At 37.2% G+C, this 20,044-nt stretch overlaps 1 protein-coding gene across 2 annotated transcripts in view; it reads right to left on the reverse strand.

The window, feature by feature from the left end:
- Positions 1 to 366: 366 nt before the first annotated feature.
- The window catches only part of LOC127441656 (vacuolar protein sorting-associated protein 4B), a 29,281-nt gene continuing 9,603 nt past the window's right edge, over positions 367 to 20,044 (reverse strand). The window contains exons 2-13 of one of the 2 annotated variants that reach the window (XM_051699293.1): positions 17,692 to 17,803; positions 17,482 to 17,582; positions 10,877 to 10,988; positions 9,034 to 9,181; positions 8,681 to 8,739; positions 8,462 to 8,581; positions 8,087 to 8,243; positions 6,657 to 6,805; positions 6,216 to 6,297; positions 5,661 to 5,880; positions 5,252 to 5,392; positions 367 to 974 (exon numbers count right to left, since the gene is read on the reverse strand). In XM_051699293.1, the coding sequence (XP_051555253.1) occupies positions 873 to 974; positions 5,252 to 5,392; positions 5,661 to 5,880; positions 6,216 to 6,297; positions 6,657 to 6,805; positions 8,087 to 8,243; positions 8,462 to 8,581; positions 8,681 to 8,739; positions 9,034 to 9,181; positions 10,877 to 10,988; positions 17,482 to 17,582; positions 17,692 to 17,803 (1,503 nt within the window). In that variant the 3' untranslated portion in view covers positions 367 to 872. Of the gene's footprint in view, positions 975 to 5,251; positions 5,393 to 5,660; positions 5,881 to 6,215; positions 6,298 to 6,656; positions 6,806 to 8,086; positions 8,244 to 8,461; positions 8,582 to 8,680; positions 8,740 to 9,033; positions 9,182 to 10,876; positions 10,989 to 13,887; positions 14,119 to 17,481; positions 17,583 to 17,691; positions 17,804 to 20,044 lie in introns of those variants that run through there. The other variant, XM_051699294.1, reaches the window with a different exon arrangement.

Below are 20,044 nucleotides of genomic sequence, written 5' to 3' on the forward strand. Positions count from 1 at the left end.
AGGCAGAAACAAAAACATATGCAGTATTCGAGTCCTCAGACCGTTAAATGGGGACCCAGAGTGTAACACCATGTTTTACAGATCTCAGTGTTATATCATATGCCAATGCACTGATTTGGAGAGTGATTTTCTCAGTTGAGAACATTCCAATCTATACATCTGTGAAAAAAACAAGAAAAGAAATGGAACGCTGGAATGACAATAACTCCACCCATCAAAGATGTCTTTACAAAAATAAACAGGAGCCATTTTAATGGTTATTCTCCTAGCAAGCACATTGCATTTGCCCATAAACAAAGGCAATCGAAGGTTTATTAAGCTCTGGTTGAAAATTCTTCGTGTGTCAGTGAGCTTAAAAGGTTAGTGAACCCAACAATGAAAATGGTCATTTATTGAGTGAACTATCCCCTTTAAATATTGTGTGTATTGGGATATTTGTGCCTTTGTAAACAAAACTGATATAAATATTTCTCAGACTGCTCATTACAATTGCTAAATGTTGCACAGGACTTCTATGTGTAAGATCCATTGAGCTGTGTTTATCATAGTAAGACTATATAATATTTAATATAATAATGATTGAGCCAGCTGGAATGATTAATGATGAAATAAACATGATGGTCTCAAACCTCAGCAGGTACTGAAGGCAGCCTTGCAGGTAGAGTAGCTATTAACAGATGAGGACAGGAGAAAAAAGGAGTTAGGCTAGAAGAGAGTTTGAAGAAATTTGTAGTGTTACACATTTCAGATTATATCTAGCCTTCAGCCTGAGCTCATGGGGCTCGTCAGTCACAGGAATTGAGGGTTGTGAGAAGGGCAAGAGTGAAGACATTATAATCACAATCTGTTTGATTTTGTTTCGGGGGACTGGATCAGCCCTCCTGTCCAAAGTCCTCAGTGAACTTTTTCAGCTTCTCCAGATCCTGCTCGTTCACGGTGGGCTTGGTATTGGCAAGGGACCTGAGCATGTCCGACTGCGGGTATGAGCAGAGCATAATAAGAATAGTGGTGCAACTTAAAATTTGCCCTAACCAACAATGACTGCAGAAAATGACACACAATGAGACATCAATCGGTTATCAGACTTTCCTACCACTTAAGTTATCGTTATTTGCAAAATCCAGTAGTGATCCAGAGAGCAGGGTGGCCGACAGACCACTATAATGCCATTATATCACACAATTTAATATAGGGAATAACATATACATAAAATTGCTATAAATAAAAAGGAATAAACTCTTATTTTAGAATGTATTTACTCAATTTCTTTACTTTTACTTCGTAAAAAATAATCTTTAAAAAAAATAGGACTGTTTTAAACGGTAGATAGCAGTTTCTTCTTCTGTTCAGTCATCCAATTTCAGTAGTTTATTTGCAAATAACGAAAGTCTTAATATACAGTTGTGCTCAAAAGTTTGCATACCCTATCAGAAATTGTGAAAATTTGGCATTGATTTTGAAAATATGACTGATCATGCAAATCTTTTATTTAAGGATAGTGATCATATGAAGCCATTTATCATCACATAGTTGTTTGGCTCCTTTTTAAATCATAATGGTAACAGAAATCACCCAAATGGCCCTGATCAAAAGTTTACATACCCTTGAATGTTTGGCCTTGTTACAGACACACAAGGTGACACACACAGGTTTAAATGGCAATTAAAGGTTAATTTCCCACACCTGTGGCTTTTTAAATTGCAATTAGTGTCTGTGTATAAATAGTCAATGAGTTTGTTAGCTCTCACGTGGATATACTGAGCAGGCTAGATACTGAGCCATGAGGAGCAGAAAAGAAATGTCAAAAGACCTGTGTAACAAGGTAATGGAACTTTATAAAGATAAAAAAGGATCCAAAGCCTTGAAAATGCCAGTCAGTACTGTTCAATCACTTTTTAAGAGGTGGAAAATTCAGGGATCTCTTGATACCAAGCCAAGGTCAGGTAGACTAAGAAAGATTTCATCCACAACTGCCAGAAGAATTGTTCGGGATACAAAGAAAAACCCACAGGTAACCTCAGGAGAAATACAGGCTGCTATGGAAAAAGACGGTGTGGTTGTTTCAAGGAGCACAATACGACGATACCTGAACAAAAATGAGCTGCATGGTCGAGTTGCCAGAAAGAATCCTTTACTGTGCCAATGCCACAAAAAAGCCCGGTTACAATATGCCCGATAACACCTTGACACGCCTCACAGCTTCTGGCACACTGTAATTTGGAGTGACGAGACCAAAATAGAGCTTTATGGTCACAACCATAAGCACTATGTTTGGAAAGGGGTCAACAAGGCCTATAGTGAAAAGAATACCATCCCCACTGTGAAGCATGGTGGTGGCTCACTGATGTTTTGGGGGGGTGTGAGCTCTAAAGGCACGGGGAATCTTGTGAAAATTGATGGCAATATGAATGCAGCATGTTATCAGAAAATACTGGCAGATAATTTGCATTCTTCTGCTCGAAAGCTGTGCATGGGATGCTCTTGGACTTTCCAGCATGACAATGACCCTAAGCACAAGGCCAAGTTGACCCTCCAGTGGTTACAGCAGAAAAAGGTGAAGGTTCTGGAGTGGCCATCACAGTCTCCTGACCTTAATATCATCGAGCCACTCTGGGGAGATCTCAAACATGTGGTTCATGCAAGACGACCAAAGACTTTGCATGACCTGGAGGCATTTTGCCAAGACCAATGGGCAGCTATACCACCTGCAAGAATTTGGAGCCTCATAGACAACTATTACAAAAGACTGCACGCTGTCATTGATGCTAAAGGGGGCAATACACAGTATTAAGAACTAAGGGTATGCAGACTTTTGAACAGGGGTCATTTCATTTTTTTCTTTGTTGCCATGTTTTGTTTTATGATTGTGCCATTCTGTTATAACCTACAGTTGAATATGAATCCCATAAGAAATAAAAGAAATGTGTTTTGCCTGCTCACTCATGTTTTCTTTAAAAATGGTACATATATTACCAATTCTCCAAGGGTATGCAAACTTTTGAGCACAACTGTATCAGAAACAAGGAAATAACAGTGTACACAGTAGTCCAGCAACCATGGATGGTATGTGCATGCACATTAGCAATCGCATTTTCGGCCTGGGTAGCTCAGCAAGTAAAGACGCTGACTACCATCCCTGGAGTTCACAAGTTCGAATCCCAGGGTGTGCTGAGTGACTCCAGCCAGGTCTTCTAAGCAACCAAATTGGCCCGGTTACTAGGGAGAGTAGAGTCACATGGGGTAACCTCCTCGTGGTCGCTATAATGTGGTTCGCATGGTGAGTTGTGCATGGATGCCGCAGTGGATGGCGTGAAGCCTCCACACGCGCTATGTCTCCGCGGTAACGCGCTCAACAAGACACGTGATAAGATGCGCGGGTTGGCGGTCTCAGACGCGGAGGCAACTGAGATTCGTCCTCCGCCACCCGGATTGAGGCGAGTCACTACACCACCACGAGGACTTAGAGTGCATTGGGAACTGGGCATTCCAAATTGGGGAGAAAAAGTGAGAAAATCCAAAAAATAAAAATTTAAAAAGCAATCGCATTTTCTCACAAAAGGAACAGAATCAAACCAGTTGTACACACAGTGAATGTGACATTTACACACAGCGCTCGTGAAGCGCTTTTACTTTAAAGTTGCTCTCACGTGCTCGTGCGGATCCAACAAACTGTTTACATGGCCCGGATCGCATGCTTGGTTTGTAATGGACTGACCATCATGCAACATTCGTAAGTCAGAGAAACTGAGTTTTGATCCGGGCTGATAGACGCTTCTGAGGAAGATATTATAAGAGCACACAAAAGGAAGAAAATGCTGGATTTCGTGAGGTTCGTGAATAACATCTGTTCAAATGAGGTATCTGCATATTTGCAGATGGTATATGATATTAGTTTTATTAATATTTGTAGGGATGCACGATACATCGGCAGCCATATTGGTATCGGACGATAAACGTGAACTTAAAAAAAATTATCGTTACCAGTCCGTTAAAAAAATTAGGACAATTTATTAAAGCCGATATCCCTTCAATCAAACCGTTTCAGGTACAAGCTATTCACCATGAGGGTATTGATTGGTGCCTTTCGCATAACGTGACACGTCAGCACGCAGCAGACTTTTCTTTAGAAGATCATTCAGGATCGGAGTAAACACTCCATTTTCTTTATCCATGTGACACATGCATTTTGTTTCTTTATTCTTTATGTATGTAAAGTCATGTTTGAGACTTGTTTGCATTCCTTATTGTGGCCTTTTGACTGGTTTGAATTAAGTGTAATGCACTGTATTTATAAAATTAACTTACCAAATGTTCTATCAACTGCAGTCAATAGACTTTTATTTTCAAATCAAAGTAAGTTGGCCATATGAATGTACATTTATTTATATAACTGGTTCAAAGTAGGCTACATTCAGTAAATTATTATGGGAAAAGAAAGATTTAGATGTTTCCTTGAAGTTTTTATTTTCTACAGTTGAAGTTGTTTTAAAATAAAAGCAGTTATTCACTGTACAGAAGTATTGGTCTCTGAGGAGCAATAATGGGCGTATTCCAATATGTGGGCGTTTCAGACCGGGATGGGCTTTTTAACTATCCAATGAAAGTAGGGATTCTCAATGTAGTAATCAGTGGGCGTTTCCAAACCAGGATAGGCATTTCTCAACTATACAATTAAAGTAAGCAATCTCAAAGAAGAAGGCAAATCATGTAAAGCAGTTGAAAAACGCTCATCCCGGTTTGAAAACGGCCACTGACTGGGCCACATGTTTGATTTCTTTTAAGGAGCATGGAACATGGCTTTTTGAGGTGAGCCTTTTTTTTTGTAATCAGGCACACAAAATGTAGATTTATATCAAAATTTAGATTTATCTGCAAATATATATATCAGTTATCAGCCTTAAAAATATAATGAATTATCGGTATCTGCCAAAATTTCCATAACAGTGCATCCCTTGATATTTGCCTTTTTATCATTAGACAAGACAGTTAAAAGTTACATGGAACTGTTGAAAAGAGAGAGCGAGAGTGAAAAAGGCGAGCACTTTAAACTTAATGAGATCATATGCGTCTGTCGTGGCTCTGATACGCGGGCCGTTTAAATGAGACTGTGTTGCACACCAGTCTATTATTGTAGTAACATGATGGCACATAACAAAATGAACTGTGATTGGTCATTTACATGTTACAGATCGGCCTCTGCAATATATCGGTCGACCACTAGATGACTTTAGAGAATTAAAAACATGCTGACCATGGAAACAATTGGTTCCAAAAGCTTCTCTCCAGGAACGTCCATCCATGTCATCTCTATGGCCTGTGGGTCGCCCGGAGAACAGGGGGTAAGGAGGTCGTCGGTAATCATTTTTGGGTCATTCCTTGATGGTCCTCGTACCTGAAGGAAATATGAATAATGGCAGTGGTTAAAGAAGTAAGTAGTTCCAGGGATTAATTCCAGTCATTTTCTTTATCCAAGTTCATGTAAATATAAGATATATACTTATAATATCCAGTACAGAACACCCACACAATTAATCTATTTTGACACTTAAACCAGTCTGAACTGAAATTTATAAATTTTTAAGCTAGAATTCTGTTACCAAAAACTTTTTAGGGCAACTTATACATCACAACATAAACATTAAACACTTAGCAAGACTGACCCTTTTGAAGTGAGTGGCAGACTGGACCTTCCTGACAGGTTGCATAAGAGCGTCTCTGACAATAACGCTGATGTCAGCACCGGAGTAACCGTTGGTCTTCTTTCCCAGAGTGATGAAGTCTGATTCTGTGAGACTGTTTGGTGTGCTGCCCAGATTTAGCTTAAACATGAACCCACGGGCATGGTCCTCCGGCAGGGGGATGTAGATACGTTTCTCAAATCTTAACACAACAGAAGATGTTTCATGAATGTAAAAACACATACACGCAAAGTGAGCACCTCTGGACCAATGTTAAATTAGTTTGTGAATGGTATATCTTGCCTAATAACGCCCCAACCGAGAGTTGATAAACTTGTTCTAGCTGACCTGACTGAGGTGATGTCATTTAAACTGATGCCTAACACTGACTAAAGTTTAATGCAAGATAACTGATAAGGGGCCACAGACAGACTGAATTACCTTAAAATCTGTTACCTTTCAGACCTGAATTTTTCATGGCAATTCACTCACTAGTTTATAAACCTATGGGCTTCCCTCACAGACATGAATCATTACCGTCTTCTGATGGCAGAATCCAACGTCCACGGGATGTTAGTGGCTCCCAACACCAGGATCCCTTCATTGTCATTACCAACACCTATAATGACATTAATTTACATTAGACAATATTAATGGCTCATGTTTAAAGCATAGTTCACCCAAAAATGAAAATGCCTTAAACCGCATGGGCACGTCATCGTACAAATGAAAAAACAAGTCCAGCTCACATTTCACCATAAAAATCAAAAGAAAAATTTAAATTCTTTATGAAATTATATTTTGAATAAAGAAAATTAAGCCTTTTTTTTTTTTTTTTTTGGATTAAAATGTGATGTACATGTTCTAGACAGGTTTCTTGAGATTCAGCCCTACATATTCATATATAATTGTATGACTGTGATTACATGAATGTACAACTTATTTTATATGATCATTGATAGTCTTTAGACGCTTCACCTTGCATCTGGACCAGAAACTCCGTCTTGATTCGACGAGCCGCTTCACTTTCATTCTCACTTCTGGAGCCGCACAGTGAATCAATCTCATCAATGAAGATAATAGAGGGTTTGTGTTCTCGAGCCAAAGTGAACAAGTTCTTCACCAACCTAAGGAAATGAACGAGCCAGTTTACGAACCATCACATGGTAGAGTTTCTCACTAATGCCAATAGAACTCATATGCTAATTTGGCAAGGGAAGTGACAAGCAACCTTAACCAATCAGAACTGTTAAAGGGATAGATCACCCAAAAATGAAAATTCTCTCATCATTTACTCACCCTTATGATATCCCAGATGTGTATGACTTCCTTTCTTCTGCAGAACACAAATTATGATTTTTAGAAGAATATTTCAGCTCTGTAGGTCCATACAATGCAAGTGAATGGGTGCTAAATTTCGACACTCCAAAAAGCACATAAAGACATCATAAAAGTAATCCATACGACTCAAGTGTTTTAATGCATATATTCAGAAGTGATATGACATGAGAAACATAAATATTTAAGTCCTTTTTTGCTCAAAATTCTTCTCCCTGCCCAGTAGGGGGCGATAGGCCGAAGAATGTAAATCATAAAAAACACAAGAAGAATGAAAGTTAAAATGAAGATTGACTGAGGAGAGAGGAGAACTTATAGTAAATAAGGAATTAAATATTGATCTGTTTCTCACCCACACATATCATATCACTGAAGACATTGATTTAACCACTGGAGTCTTACGGATTACTTTTATGCTAACTTATGTGATTTTTGGAGCTACAAAGGTCTGACCACCATTCACTTGCATTGTTTGGACCTACAGAGCTGAGATATTCTTCTAAAAATCTTCATTTGTGTTCAGCAGATTAAAGAAAGTCATCCACATCTGGGATAGTATGAGGGTGAGTAAATGATGAGAGAGTTTTTATTTTTGGGTGAACTGTCCCTTTTAAGGTCATTATTTTGACAGTTGACTATCTGAAAGCGTTCCCACGATAATTAACAGTGAAGCTAATTTTAGAATTAAAAGTACAGCTACAAAGTGATCAAAGAGTTTGAGACAGCATTAGGGTGAGGTACTCATGCCACAGTAACGGTTCAGGCTCATTTAGAGTCTGACATTATAATTTAACTGACCGATTCAGTCCATGATTCATTCACATAGTGGATGACTCGTTGCACTGCATGTTCATTTTGGCCTAGTCGACAAGGACAATGCTATAGCAATGCAACAACTTTCGGAAGTAAATTATTACAAAACACTTTTAATATTTCATATGTCCAGGTCCAAGTTGACTTTCAGACTATGCACTTGCCTTTTCACATTTTTTCAAATTTTGCACGTTCTCAAACATACAGTATAGCCCCTACTATAAACATGGCCCAGTCCTTACAACCCAAACACTCACTTTTCACTCTCTCCAAGCCACTTTGATACCAGGTCTGAGGAGGAAATGGAGAAAAAGGTGGAATTGTTGGCTTCTGTCGCTACCGCTTTGGCCAGGTATGATTTGCCTGTGCCGGGAGGCCCGAAGAGAAGGATACCCCTCCACGGAGTCCTTTTACCTAATACACAAAGAAATACAATCCTTAGTAAGCATTTCTGACAGACACACTTCTGAGCTTCTTTGGATACACCCATAGTTATCAATCCTCCCTCTGAATATGGTTCACGTTGCAAACCACTTTAATAAACTGCAAGAAACTTATTGGCAATGGCGAGCATCACATACAGTATGTAAAACATTAGTTGATGATTTTGTTTACACTGGAAAGCCACTTGCCTGTAAAGAGATGTGGAAACTTAATTGGCAGAATGACAGCTTCTTTCAGGGCCTCTTTGGCCCCTTCTAACCCAGCTACATCATCCCATTTAATGTTCGGCTTCTCCATGACAATGGCTCCTGTGATCGAAGATCATCTATTAGTTCATAATAAGTTGCACTCTGAAGGCAGAGTCATTTAAAAGCAATTGTCTGAATAGTGGAAGGGGAATAATTAACCTGAGAGCTGATTCTGAAATTTTTTTTTTTCAGGGTCTTCTCCTTCATCACTCTCATTTCTAAGCAACGAAAATAAATTGTAAACAATGAAAATCACAAAAGAACAGTAAGTGTGCATATGTTAAGGCATGCATACGGCATGTAGCCCTCGCCACAAACAAATACACCAACACTAGTAGTCGTCCGTTTTACTTCATGCAAAAAATTTGAATCTAATTGGCAATGATTGCTGTTTTAAGCCATTTAGAGCAAATACATAGACATAGAATATCATCAAAAGGCTGAAAATGATTAATATATAATGTTTAAACAACATCATCCAGTCCTATTGACTACTATTGCACATCACCCACCCTTTATCATTGGACTGCGACTCCTTCACCGGCTTCGCTGGTGCCTTCTCTTTCTTCTTCAAATACTCTTTCAGTTTCTCAGCCCGGTCCAAATACTCAGCACATTTGGCTCGGATGCTTTGTTTGGCTTTATCACCCTGTGCTTCATCTTGCAAGAAAAAAACAGAGTAAATTTATGACTGTGCTCAGCATTCTGAAATCAGTCGCTGCTTAACTGCTGTGATTTATTTGGTTTAACATAGTGACGATAAATGAAAATTCTGACAAAAACACACATCTACCTCAAAATTAGAGGTAAACTGATCTATCGGTTTTACTGATTAACTGGTGCCGATAGCTGCTTTTTGGAACTATCGGTTACCGGCAAAAATCTGTGGTGATAGTCGCTGATAGTTTTTTTCTTTTTCTATTCCTCTGTGCCAAAGGTCCCTCAGTTTGTTCCTGGAAGGCAGCAGCACCTCATGGGAATTTTTCTTGCTGAAGCACCCTCAGATCATCACCTGGTCGTCTAATGGTTAGGAGGAGACCTAAAGAGGCCTTCAAGCCACAGTGTCTCGCACCCACTGTGAAATTTGGTGGAGGATCGTTGATGATCTGGGGGTGCTTCAGCAAGGCTGGAATCGGGAATATTCGTCTTTGTGAAGGACGCATGACTCAAGCCACTTACAAGGTTATCCTGGAAGAAAACTTGCTTCCTTCGGCTCTGACAATATTCCCCAACTCTAAGGATTGGTTTTTCCATCAGGACAATGCTCCATACCACACAGCCAGGTCAATCAATGTGTGGATGGAGGAGCACCAGATCAAGACCCTGTCACGGCCAGCCCAATCTCCAGACCTGAACCCCATTAAAAACCTCTGGAATGTGATCGAGAGGACGATGGATGGCCACAAGCCATCAAACAAAGCCGAGCTGCTTGAATTTTTGCACCAGGAGTTGCATAAAGTCACTCAACAGCAATGTGAAAGACTGGTTGAGAGCATGCCAAGACGCATGAAAGCTGTGATTGAAAATCAGGGTTATTCCACCAAATATTGATTTCTGAACTCTTTCCAAGTTAAAACATTAGTATTTTGTTGTTTAAAAATGAATATGAACTTGTTTTCTTTGCATTATTCAAGGTCTGAAAACACTGCATCTTTTTTGTTATTTTGACCAGTTGTCATTTTCTGCAAATAAATGCTCTAAATGACAATATTTTTATTTGGAATTTGGGGAGAAATGTTGTCAGTACTTCATAGAATAAAACAAAAATGTTAATTTTACTCAAACACATATAAATAGTCAATCCAGAGAAACTGATAATTTTGCAGTGGTCTCTTAATTTTTTCCAGAGCTGCACATATACACAAATCCCTTCATCTGGTGAATATCTAGGCTATAAAAAGCTTAATTTGGTTAATACTTATTTTAGAACATTGTAATGTAGCCAAGTCTCTGTTATTTCAAAATACGAGTCCCTTGTGAGTTTAGGGCTTGTTTATAGTTAAAAATCCCACGTTAAGCACCAAATCTTCATTTTTATGATTATTATTGGGATTTTGGTTGAACAATAAACTGCATTTGGGATTTTAATCATTTTGGACTCTTGTAGCCTCTGTGTCTATGCCCATCTCGAGAGGGAAAGAATAAGACTTTTGAACATTCTATAAATTGATTTCAAAAACTATAGGCCGATTAATTTTTTATCAGCCTTTTCCACCACCTTAGTTACCATTATCGGCAAAACCCACTATCTGTCGACCTCTACTCAAGAGCAATATATATGAACATTTAGCAGGAATATTAAGTACAAGCCTTGATGGACAGATGTAGACAGAGAGATTTCTGCTGCATACTCACATTTCACAACATGCAAGAAGTACTGAACAGCATGCTCGTACAGACGCAGGGCCTCTTCATAGTTTTCGGCCTTATCCTCCTGAGATGCCTTACTAGCGAGATCTATAGCTTTCTGTGAGGTGGACATCACAGTATTATTTCAGAGTGGGTTTCAGACAAGGCAAGCACAATAGAAACTATTGTGTTATAAAGCCGTTAGTTAAACATTTACCAATGTATTGCCGGTGTTATGGATCAACTGCGCGTGCACGTGAATAATTTTACTTGCATTTTCAGCAGATTCGTTCAGTGTGAATATCCAAGGAGCCAAAAAAAGGCGTTTTACACATCATAAAAATGTTTTGGTATCATTATTAACCTGCTTTGTATGATCGATGTCTGTTCCAATGAATTTGACACAGTTTAAGAGCATAACATGGTTTAACATGGTTTCACAGGGTAACGTGGTTGCCCATGTTAACGTGGTACATTGGTTTGAATGGGAACTGGCGATTACATTTGTCAGAGCAGTAAATCGCATGTGGAAGTCTTTTATTTGCAACACTAAAGCATTAGAGGCTTATATGTGTCAACAATAGGCCAATACTCTTTTATGAAAAAAAAAAACAAAAAAAAACAAAAAAAAACAATAGCTTGATAAAGTAGATAAACCAATTGTTACTATTCACATAGCAGGTCTGTTGGTCAAGGGGTAGTGTGTTTGCTAACCATGCATACCGACCTGGGTTCAATTCCCAATGAATACCTGCATTTCTATATAAATTGTTATAATAGCATCTTTTACTTTTCAAAGGTTCTGTGCATGACAATGTTGTATGCAGTGTTGGGGAGTAACAGAATACATGTAACGGGGTTACGTATTTAAAATGCAAAATATAAGTAACTGTATTCCACTACAGTTACAATTTAAATCATTGGTAATTAGAATACAGTTACATTCAAAAAGTATTTTGATTACTGAAGAGATTACTTTGCATTTTATTGTCATTTGTTTCATTTAATATTTAGTCCTTTCAGATGGAAAACATTTATACATATAAATTATGTGATCCAAAGTGCATTTGAACAGTGGTGAAACACTTTCTTATGATGTGTTACATTCATACGAGCAGACAGAGAAGTAAGTTTGAAGTAAGTTTGGAGCAGAAGAAATAGAAATAAACCTTGTGTAAACTGTCAGCTTTACGCTAAGCTAAAATGCTATTTCTAGCCATTTTACATGCACGTTACCAGACACGATCATATTTTTTTATCAAGAAAATTCACGTTAGATCATAATTTGTTTTTTTCTAGTAATATCTTTGATATTAGGGCAAAAATCGTATTCTTGATAATAATTTTTGTATAGTTTTCCTGTAAAAATACCTAAAAATCTTTAAAACAAGATCAATTTGATTTCTCTTGTTTTAGAAACAACACTGCATAAGATATTTAGGTATTTCAGAGAATGTATTTTTAACATGTGTATATTGTGTTACTGTACTGGCAGAGTTTTTATAGTCAAAACAAGTGAAAAAATCTACCAGTGCTGAAGAAGTAATCCAAAGTATTTAGAATACATTACTGACCTTGAGTAATCTAACGGAATACTTTACAAATTACAGCATGTATTCTGTAATCTGTAGTGGAATACATTTCTAAAGTAAGCCTCCCAACCCTGGTTGTATGTTTGACTACCCATGACATTGCCACAAGAAGATCTTTCAGAACAGTGCAATATTTTTTTGGTGGAGAGCAAGTACAAAGGCCAAATTGACCAATGGGTAAGAATAAATGGTACTCTGAGAAAGTTCTTCAGAAACATCATGATTTTGCTTGTTTTGCAAAATCTTGAGTAATCTTGAATAATACTGAAAATATATTGTTGACACATAACAGCATATGATGCTTTAGTGCTGCAAATAAAAGACTTCCACATGCGATTTACTGCTCTGACCAATGTAATCACCAGTTCCCATTCAAACCAATGTACCAACCATGTTACCGTGAAACCACGTTAAAATCGCTCTTAAACGGTGTCAAATTCATTGGAACGGGGGGGACTCGGTTTAATAACGATACCAACATTTTTTATCATGTGCAAAACGTGTTTTCTTTCCTTCTTGACAATTCCCATTGTATGAATCTGCTGAAAGGGCAAGTGTTCTTATTCACGTGCACGCGCACATGCCGGTTCATCCGAACTTTGATTGTATTAATGGTCATAACGTTGTACATTTTGTCATATATTCGTGTATGAGAGGAAACAGCCACTTTACCAGACACATTCAGACAGAACGTTTGAGAAGCAGAAAAAACATTCCGAAACAAACTAAAATATTGTTTCAATCCTCTCTTGGTTTGCCTTTGTCTGTATACCGAGCAAGCATGACACAAGCATTGAAATGACAAAATTACAATCGAAACACCTGTCAAACTGAGCACATACAGAACTGTAACAGTGACCGATGTATTTTGTCAATTTATCAGAAAAATATATTGATCATAAATGCTTTTATATCAAATTGCCACTCTTCAAATCAAAAACTTTGAAGATAATTTTAACCGTAACTTATTGAGTATTCATCTGAATAAGGGAAATGTTTAAATGCTAGGTGTAATATAGCTGTATTCATGAGCACAAAACACAAAAGAGCTGATTTTCAAAGTTAGCTCATCTGATCTGCTAACGTCATTGTCTTACTTTAAACTCGCCAAAACGTTCAAAGTTGCATTTAAACTCTCATTTATAATCAGTTAAAATGTATTACATCTCCACGGGTTTGTTAGTATATTTAGATTACAGAAATTAAACAACGTGATAAATAGTCGAGATATATATATATATATATATATATATATATATATATATATATATATATAATGTTTTTTACTAAAGGATTAATTTCGAATGTACGTAATTAACAAAAGGGCCAATAAAGCTTTTAAGAACGCAAATGCTTGTGTCTATTTTAATTAAACCCTTGAGTTAATGTTCTTGCTGTCTGTTTGGCTTTTGTTAGTTAACTTACCTGTAAGTTGTTGTTGTTGGCAGCCATAAGGGTTGGAAAAATGCATAAAACACGACGTGTTTGGGGAATATGAAGACAGTGTTGCGTTAACAGACGGTCACAAATCGTTCTTTACAAATAAACAACGAGAAACAGTAAACGTATGTAATTTCTGTACTTATTTTTAAAGATCGTTAGACAACACAGGAAAAAAATAACTTCCGCATTAAAAATGTCTAATGTCACTTCCGCCTCGACGCTCACGTGTTGCAAAAATGACGTCACACGCGAAAGATACACCCATTTGGCGCGCCCTAAAAAATACCTGAGGGCTTCAACAAAAAGGAATAAATAAGTCATTCCTTACGTAATGGGTGTTGCTGTCGTAATACATAATGAACAAAGATTACTGTATGTAATAAGTGCTTTTTGCCACCAAACATCAGGATATATAACAGGATATAGTCTTTAAATGCAGTAGCTAAAATTTCATGTCCCCAGTATAATACTCTTACTATTACTCGTATCTTTCTATGTAGTAGCTACAAAAGTGGGGCTAGATGATTTTACTCCATTGTATGTTTCTCAGGTTAGGTTTATTTTTGAAAGTCAGTTTCTGTATTACCACATATCTTACAGTATTGGCAACAAATACTGTAAGAAATACAGTTAAATGAACACATTTACCATTTGTGACAACAAGCCCCAAATAGCTGTGCATGTTGTCACACTATCAGGGGTAAGTTGTCACAAGACATGCCAAGTTTCATATGAACATTTGGAGAGACCCCGTCATTTCACCACCACCAAAACCAAATCGACGCATGCATTAAACCACTTATTTATAGGCTTTTCAGCTAAATGCAAAAATTAAAACAGTCATAAAGCACAAAATAACTCATGAAGCAACAAAAATGGAAAAGGTAACTTAAAATATCACATCACTGTTGTGGTCTACAAATATCACAATTGATCAATTGTATTGTGACATCTAAAACACATGCGAGAACTTGCCCAAATGAAAATGTGACAACTTGCCAGCTTGATAGATCTGGTTGAACTGTTCACCACCTGAGAACAGTTTAATACTTTCATTTAAATCTACCTTCACTACAGTATATAGTTGACACTTGCCTGAACATATGCCAGAGAGGTTTTATGGTGTTCACTTGTGTACCCAAAAGCTATTACAATTTATATGACGTATATAAATATACAAATTATATAAAAAAATATATTCTAATTTAAGAGAGTTCTGAACAAGATGTTTGAAACTAACATACAAAACCACTGCTAGAGAAAACACAAGTTAAAGACATCAGTAACTTGAACAACATAATGGGGCATGTGGGGAAACTAATTTGGATGAAGTATTACAAGTTATCTACACTTTTACAGCTACACGGTAGGCCAATCTCTTACTATAGTGTTACAGATACCAAAACTCTCATGTCATCAGTTAGATGAATGAGCTATAAACAATTGTCATTATCGTCACAGTGAAAGGTGAACTATTGGCATGCGTCAAAGAATGCACATATAGCAACATTGCATGCTAGGAATAAGACAAAGATCAAACTAGAATTCCTCTAGAACCATGTCTAAGGCTACAATTTGGCAAAAATTGATCAAATTGGGCACCAGCCACAGCCACCACTGTTGCTGGTCACCAAAAGAGTTAGTTTCGTACCTCAGTTAAAAATTAACCTGTATTCCTGTACTGCGATACTTACTGTATCATGGCCTCTGTATAGTGATGCGTATAGTATCGTGACGTTGTCCTAGTCGAAGTGTTGGATGAGGGATGGCGACATTTGCTTTAAGGCAAAGCCAAGCCAATACTTGCAATATTTTGAGTCCTGTTGAATTGTACTCTATTGGTATACTATGCTGCATATCCCATTTTTTGTGCCACTGGATAGCACAGTGGCATACTATTGTCCCTCTGGCTCCCTAAAAACCCACCTACATTCCAATCAGAGACCTTGCTTGAATGCAGAGTTCCAGTCTCTGTTAAAATCTTATGCTGCTTTCAGATCTGGCAAGGGACCAGTCCCAGAACCAACTTTTTCACTAACATCAAAAGTTGTGCATGGAACAATCACCTCGACTGTGTTCCAGACACTTTTTGGTCATTTTTAGGCATCAACCAAAAGTCAGATGACCAGAGACTTCATGTAAACACAGTAATTGCAAAACAACTGGGCCAAACAGAATCCGCAGCCATGAGCTCAAAGAATGCATTCCCCAAACAGTGTTGTCCCACTTCAAATTGCTTTTGTGGCTCACTGACCAGCACATTGCATTTAGGCCATGTTTACACCTAAATACAGGTGTTAATAGGACAGACTGATCTCATAGTGAAATCGGAAACAGTAGGTTGAAATTTCTTTAGCCAAAATCAGTATGTGCTTACTGAAATTTGAAACACTGCCCCCAGTTTCCAAAGACGTAAGTGTTGTTGCACATATGGGCAAGTCTCCATTTTCTGGGTGTATTGTCCACAGAGGGGCGCCAAAAGCAAGTTGTGAAGCAAGTTGTTTTCAGCTGTACAGCAGGTTATACAGGAGGATGAATGCATACTTAACTGTACACCCCCCAACCCAAACCCCAAACTTAAACCTAACCATCAGTGAAGTAAAAATGTAATGTTAGAGGGAAAAATGCAACCTCCGAATCGCGATAGTCACTGATTATGTGAACGCGATTAATTCCTGGTTTCAACACGGGATCTGAATCTGGGTCTCCCACGCTGCTGACGCAATGCACTTCTGGTCAGACCACAGGGGAAGGTAAACACACTGGAGCTGATGCAAAAATGTCTGATAGGAGTCGGCAAAATGTGGCCTATCCTAGAGTACCGGAACTCTTGGAAACATCTTCCCGTGTGATCATGTTGAATAGGATACAAAACCTTTTGAGATGTTTTCACTTGAACCACATTCGGTGGAGGTTGAAAAGGCATGTGGCCACATTGAGTTTGCAGTGTAAATGACTCTCAAGGGTTTGAATGCGTTCGAACAACAGCGAAGGACCACCTAATCACCTGTCAATCAACCACTAAGATAAAACAAGAGTTTTAAACTTTGCCAGTTACTGGTTGCCGAAGCACAATTAATACATGCACTCCACTAAGAATAGACCAAAAAGAGAACAAAAGAGAAGGCCCAAGCAATTCACAACATCGTCGAAAGGATAAAATTTATCTTAAGTTATCAAATTATAATAATACGGTTATAACATCATTAAATCATAACGGGATTCATCTAGTTTGATGAGATCTAGTTTTGTTTTACATCGTTTATGTACATGATGAAGATATTATCCCACCCCTGGCCCCTGATATTAACAGTTCCTGGTTAGAGACCAGCAGGTTTATGGGTAATTGTGGAGCAAGTTTTTCCAAGCCAGATCCACCTTATCTTCAGTGGAAACAAGCAGAACAGGGACAGATTGGGTTATGAAACCATGACAATGGAAAAGGAGTATGAGAGAAAAACCTAGAGGGATTTTCTGTTGAACACATCATTGCCCTCTGGCATTCAATCCATTACACTCCATGTTGCTTGGACATATTCATAAACATACAGTAAAAATGTTATTATTGATAATAACCTCTTTCTTATCAAGATAGTCTTGGAGCTCTTCCGCTCTGTCAAGATACTGCTTACACTTATCTCTGATCTTCTGATTGCCCTCTTTACCCTGTGGTTCACCTGCATGCATGGAAACAAAGGATTAAAATGACAATACATTTTTAAGCAAACTTTGAACTGACCAATGCAAATTATTATAAACAGGTTAGACCCGTATTTATGAACTCACGTTTTATTATATGTAGAAAATATTTCACTGCATGTTGATAAGATTTAATGGCCTCCTCATAATTTCCAGCCTGATCCTCCTGTGAAGCTTTGTTAGCTACAGCTATAGCTTTCTGTGAAATTAAGCATTTTCATATGTGCATATATATTAACTGGAGACTCAATATACTCATTCACATCTCCTATGGATTCAAGTCTTTGGAGATATGAAGACCTGAAGCTACATTGATTCAAAAGTGTGAACCAATGCTACTTAAACAGATCATCATTTTTAAACAATATTAAATGACATTTAATATTTACATCTGTAATAGCACTATTGATTATTCAACTTGGTTTGTGCCTTCTGTCAATTTAGAATATTGTTAAGTAGTACAACAAAATACAACACCTAACTTCAGCAGATATTCTGATTTATTTAAATATTTTGGGAAAAGTCTCACAGAGATTTAGACCATCATGAGTCTGATAGATTCAGATTATAATAAATCTGATAGAGATTCAGTTTATTATGTGTCTGATAGACATTCAGATTATGAGTGTAATAGAGATTCAGATTATTACGAGTATGGCAGAGAATCATACTGTATTATCAGGAGTCTGATAGAAATTCAGATTATCACGAGTCTGATAGAGATTCAGATTATCATGAGTCTAATAGAGATTCAGATTATCATGAGTCTGATAGATTCAGATAATCATGAGTCTGATAGAGATTCATATTATCATGAGTCTGACAGAGATTCAGATTATCATGAGTCTGACAGAGATTCAGATTATCATGAGTCTGACAGAGATTCAGATTATCATGAGTCTAATAGAGATTCAGATTATAATGAGTCTGAAAGAGATTCAGATTATCACGAGTCTGACAGATATTCAGATTATCATGAGTCTGACAGAGATTCAGATTATCATGAGTCTAATAGAGATTCAGATTATAATGAGTCTGAAAGAGATTCAGATTATCACGAGTCTGACAGATATTCAGATTATCATGAGTCTGATAGAGATTCAGATTATCATGAGTGTAACAGAGATTCAGATTATCACGAGTCTGACAGATATTTAGATTATCATGAGTCTGATAGAGATTCAGATTATCATGAGTCTGACAGAGAATCAGATTATAATGAGTCTGACAGAGATTCAGATTATAATGAGTCTGACAGAGATTCAGATTATCATGAGTGTAATAGAGATTCAGATTATCATGAGATTGATAGAGATTCAGATTATCGTGAGTCTGATAGAGATTCAGATTATAATGACTCTGACAGAGATTCAGATTATCATGAGTGTAATAGAGATTCAGATTATTATGAGTCTGATAGAGAATCATACTCTATTATCAGGAGTCTGATAGAGATTCATATTATCATGAGTCCGATAGAGATTCAGATTATAATGAGTCTGACAGAGATTCAGATTATCATGAGTGCAATAGAGATTCAGATTATCATGAGATTGACAGAGATTCAGATTATTACGAGTCTGATAGAGAATAATACATTATTATCAGGTGTCTGATAGAGATTCATATTATCATGAGTCCGACAGAGATTCAGATTATCATGAGATTGGTAGATTCAGATTATTACGAGTCTGACAGAGAATTATACTGTATTATCACGAGTCTGCTAGATTCAGATTATCATGAGTCTGATATGAGTTTCAGATTATCATGAGTCCGATAGATTCAGATTATCATGAGTCTGATAGGGATTCAGATTATAATGAATCTGAAAGAGATTTAGATTATCATGAGTTTGATAGAGATTCAGATTATCATGAGTCTGATAGAGATTCAGATTATCATGAGTCTGATAGATTCAGATTATCATGAGACTGATAGATTCAGATTATCATGAGATTGATAGAGATTCAGATAATCATAAATCTGATAGAGATTCAGATTATCATGAGATTGATAGAGATTCAGATTATTACAAGTCTGACTGAGAATTATACTGTATTATCATGAGTCTGATAGATTCAGATTATCATGAGTCTGATAGGGATTCAGATTATAATGAATCTGAAAGAGATTTAGATTATCATGAGTTTGATAGAGATTCAGATTATCATGAGTCTGATAGAGATTCAGATTATCATGAGTCTGATAGATTCAGATTATCATGAGTCTGATAGGGATTCAGATTATAATGAATCTGAAAGAGATTCAGATTATCATGAGTCTGATAGATTCAGATTATCATGAGACTGATAGAGATTTAGATTATCATGAGTTTGATAGAGATTCAGATTATCATGAGTCTGATAGAGATTCAGATTATCATGAGTCTGATAGATTCAGATTATCATGAGTCTGATAGGGATTCAGATTATAATGA

This window comes from Myxocyprinus asiaticus, chromosome 5, assembly GCF_019703515.2.
Source record: "Myxocyprinus asiaticus isolate MX2 ecotype Aquarium Trade chromosome 5, UBuf_Myxa_2, whole genome shotgun sequence".
Lineage (NCBI taxonomy): Eukaryota > Metazoa > Chordata > Actinopteri > Cypriniformes > Catostomidae > Myxocyprinus > Myxocyprinus asiaticus.